This window comes from Orycteropus afer, unplaced genomic scaffold, assembly GCF_000298275.1.
Source record: "Orycteropus afer afer isolate SDZICR_OR568_19922 unplaced genomic scaffold, OryAfe1.0 scaffold00993, whole genome shotgun sequence".
NCBI lineage: Eukaryota > Metazoa > Chordata > Mammalia > Tubulidentata > Orycteropodidae > Orycteropus > Orycteropus afer.
The window spans coordinates 240,129-243,758 of record NW_006922580.1 but is presented as its reverse complement, the minus strand read 5'-3'; the positions used below and the strand labels follow the sequence as shown (position 1 = coordinate 243,758).

At 46.8% G+C, this 3,630-nt stretch overlaps 1 protein-coding gene across 1 annotated transcript in view; it reads right to left on the bottom strand.

The window, feature by feature from the left end:
- Window positions 1-1,178, bottom strand: part of LOC103212531 (zinc finger protein 75D) — a 16,148-nt gene extending 14,970 nt beyond the window's left edge. The window contains exons 1-2 of the mRNA XM_007958497.1: window positions 777-1,178; window positions 176-302 (exon numbers count right to left, since the gene is read on the bottom strand). Of these exons, the coding sequence (XP_007956688.1) occupies window positions 176-302; window positions 777-1,178 (529 nt within the window). The remainder of the gene's footprint in view (window positions 1-175; window positions 303-776) is intronic.
- Between the last annotated feature and the right edge of the window lie 2,452 nt (window positions 1,179-3,630).

Here is a 3,630-nt window from a genome sequence, read left to right as displayed (position 1 = left end):
AAATACCGTATGATCTAGCAATCCCACTACTAGGTATATCAGCCATTGAAACAGTGGGACTCTCTCATGTGAAGAAGCTACAAGTTACATTCTCTGTACACTGAAATGCATTCTATGTCAACAGAGGAAATAACAGACTCCTCAACTTCTAACAAAGGGAAGAGTAAATCTTTACCCAGAGAGATGGCAATGTCATAGATGTCCTGCATCACATTATTATACAGGGTCTTCTGAGTGGGGTCCAGTAACTCCCATTCTTCCTGGGAAAAATCCAGGGCCACATCTTCAAAGGTCAACAAACTCTAAAGAAGAGAAAGGGCTTCAGGTCAGTACCTGCCACTACAGAAGCAGTCCAACCACCTGTCTCTGAGTTACATAGGAGGCCACACACTGAAATAAGTAATGTGTGTGTGAAGTAATAGTACATGATAAAAACAAAAAGAAGCCATCAAGTAAGGAACCAAAGGGATCAGAGTACATACCTTAGGAAATGCCCAACCCCCACTGTGCCAGGCCTGGTTACCTAGGGTAGAACATTTAGGGTGAAAACACCTCAGAACACTTGCTGGGCAGTATGGGTCATGGGCACCATGGAAAAGATCCAAAACCTGTGCAAGACTATTACTGGGGACCTACAGTTTCAGGTCCTGCCTCAGCAGTCCTGAGGAAACAAAAGAGTAACCTAATATTCATCTCCTTCCTCATAAACTGTCTGCCTCCCTAACAGACCCACCTTTATCCTATTTCATTGTATATGTCAGGAATCTTTTTCTCACCTCATTCCTCCCTTGACAAGATTCTCCCTGAAGGTGTTCGACCAGGGCCACAGCCTCCTCGATGCTCTGTGGATGGTGCTTTTGCATCTGGCTCTGGATCCCCCTGGGCAGAATGGTCATGAACTGCTCTATCACCAGCAGCTCAAAGATCTGCTCTTTCGAGTGGATCTCTGGCCTCAGCCACCGACGACATAATTCCCGAAGCTGGCTGACAGCCTGGAAGGGTCCAGCTGCTTCAGGATAGTAGAAGTTCCGAAAGTGCCGACGAGAGCTCTCTGGATCAAGACTGCTCCTCTGTGGGGTGAATTTACGACTGGAACTCTCTCTCACAGAGCTCTTAGTTTCCAAAACAGGCTTCATCTGGAGGTTTCCACATGCAGCCACCTTGAGATATCCTGTCATTGTTCTAAGGCCCCTTCAGGTTAGGTACAAAATCAAAGAGAGGATCTTCTTCCTGAGGACACTGAGGGAGGGTGGGAAAAAAGTGTCTGTCAAGAAGAAAGTCACATGACCCCTATGTACTTGCTACTTATCAGAGAAAAATGAACAGGCACAGTTCTGTTCTGCAAGCCCTTTAAAATTAACTGCCAAGTATTAGAACATCTGTGATGACAGATTATTTCAGGACCTAGAGTTCTCTCCTTTTATTTGTTACTCAGCTTTGAAACAAAGCAAGAGCTCACAGAATGTCAATCAATGACTTTTTGGTTATGTTTGTTTTCTGGTTAAGGAAATGTTGATCAGTGACAAAACTGTCACCCAATGGTTCAAAGGAGTTTTGATATCATCCAAAAACTTAATTTGTGTGCTTCTATCTTCACAATGCCAAGGGAAGATTAGGATGAAACAGGTATATTTAGTTTCTCTAAATTTTAATAGATCATCTCAGTGTTTTGTTTTTACTTGGGGGAAAAACAATTTCTATGCCTCTTCATCCTTTTATGAAGATGAAAGCCTTCACTTAATGGAACAATTCATAGTCTCCTTTTCCTTGTATTGATGACAGCAGGAAAGCTGATACGGTAAGACCAGAACAGAAGGAATGTAATTAGTATTCCTATCATCAAGTGCCCCTGATTAAGCAACTACATCCTCATCATTTTTGTCATTGCTTTGCAAGACTTATAAAGGGCCCTATGAAGATGACTTTTACCTGTATTTTAAATTTTCTGTCTACTTTAACTAGAAAAAAAAATAAAGCTAGCCTTTTTGTTCACAAGATATGAAAATGTCAGATGATAAAATAGGAGAGGAAGAGGGTGATGATTGAGGTCCTGCATAGACAAGGAAGGTCTTCATAAAGCTAACCCTTCTGACTTGACATTTCCTTCAGGTCATTTAACCCGTATGCAGGGACAAGGATATAGCCTCCCGAGCCCCATTTTCTATGAGGTGATCCAAAGCAAATGGCAACACAGTTGTTTCTCGGATGGAAAAGGAATGGTGGATTCCATGTTACCCATTCTGGTTCAGCAAGTACAAAACACTTCTCACATCTTTGTGTCAACAGAAGCAGATGTCTCTGGGGCTGAACTGACCTCTTCTCTCATGAGATCACAAACCAGTGGAACGGGGACCATTTCAGGAGGGCTCTGGTAAACATTACTGCCCCAACTTCTAACGTGGATTCACTACACCTTATGGAGAGGAGCTCCCAAACACTCAACACGTGGGGAGCATCCAAGAGTGCTTCAGCAGTAGCCCTGCCTTATATTTGCTCACAGGATAGAAAGAGGAGACTGGAAGTGTAGGAGCTGAAGACCGCTCCCGCTGGCACTCGGGCACCCCGCCTCCAGGCAATAAGGATGCTAGGCTCTACCAGAAATGGTTGCATCCCACACCCACTCCCCCACCAGACAGCGCCCCCATAAGGCTGCAACGGGCAGGATTAGCCAGCATCTCTCAGGGGTCTCCTGGCTGAACTCAAAAGAAAAATCAATTTTTTTGGTTACCTCCAGACAGCTCCAGCTTCCGTGGGGGCCACTTGCCTCCTTCACTGTCTCAATTGTAAAGTAACTCTTACTGCCGTCTACTCTGGAGAGCGCCGTCCTCAGGCCCTGCGCCGCTAGGGAAGGCGGTATCAGCCCAGTGCGCTATGTGCCTGGAGAGCTAAGTCCCCAACCCTCTGGAACGCAGGGTCAACGGAAGCTCAAGCCCCACTTGGCCCTCCTCTCTCCCTCCCCAGGACGCTACCCCAAAACGCCATTTTTGGGTTGTGGTTAGTGGAACTGGTTTCAGCCGGAAGATGAAAGGACGTGTTTCCGATGACGTTGTAACAGCTACGCCACCCGACTTCCTCCCTCTACCGGTGAAGACTCAGCCCAGCAAAGTCAGCAATTGGCCCGCGTGTCCTTCCCCTCCCCGAGGAACAGATTCCCTGCTTCTCTTCAGCCACGCAAGAGTCAAGACCACCGACTCTTCCGGCCCTAGGGAAGCCTATGAGCTCCTGTGTCTTCTTGCTTGGGAGCAAGAGAACCTGACCCGGGGCGCCGCAGTCTGCTAAGTTCTTGCTTTACAAAGTGTTGCGTGTCCACGTTGTCTCGTTACTTTCTGCTCTCGCCAGACCTGAGGCCCTTTTCGAACTAGGCACCCCACCCACTCAGTAAAAGGCGCCCCTTGGGAAGTCGAAGAAACACGCTAAAGGGTAACACTTAACAGGGTCTGGGCCGCCACCCCGCTGCGCGTGCGCAGTGCTCTTCCTAGAGCCCAGTCAGTTGGGCTTATTGGGAGCCTCCTCTAGTCAGGCGCCTCCCTTGATCGGAAACAATGGTCCTTTACATTTTTAAACCTTTTTCTGGTTCGCTGGTGCTTCCTTCACAACCATTATCATGTTTGCTTTTTTTTTTTTTTTTTT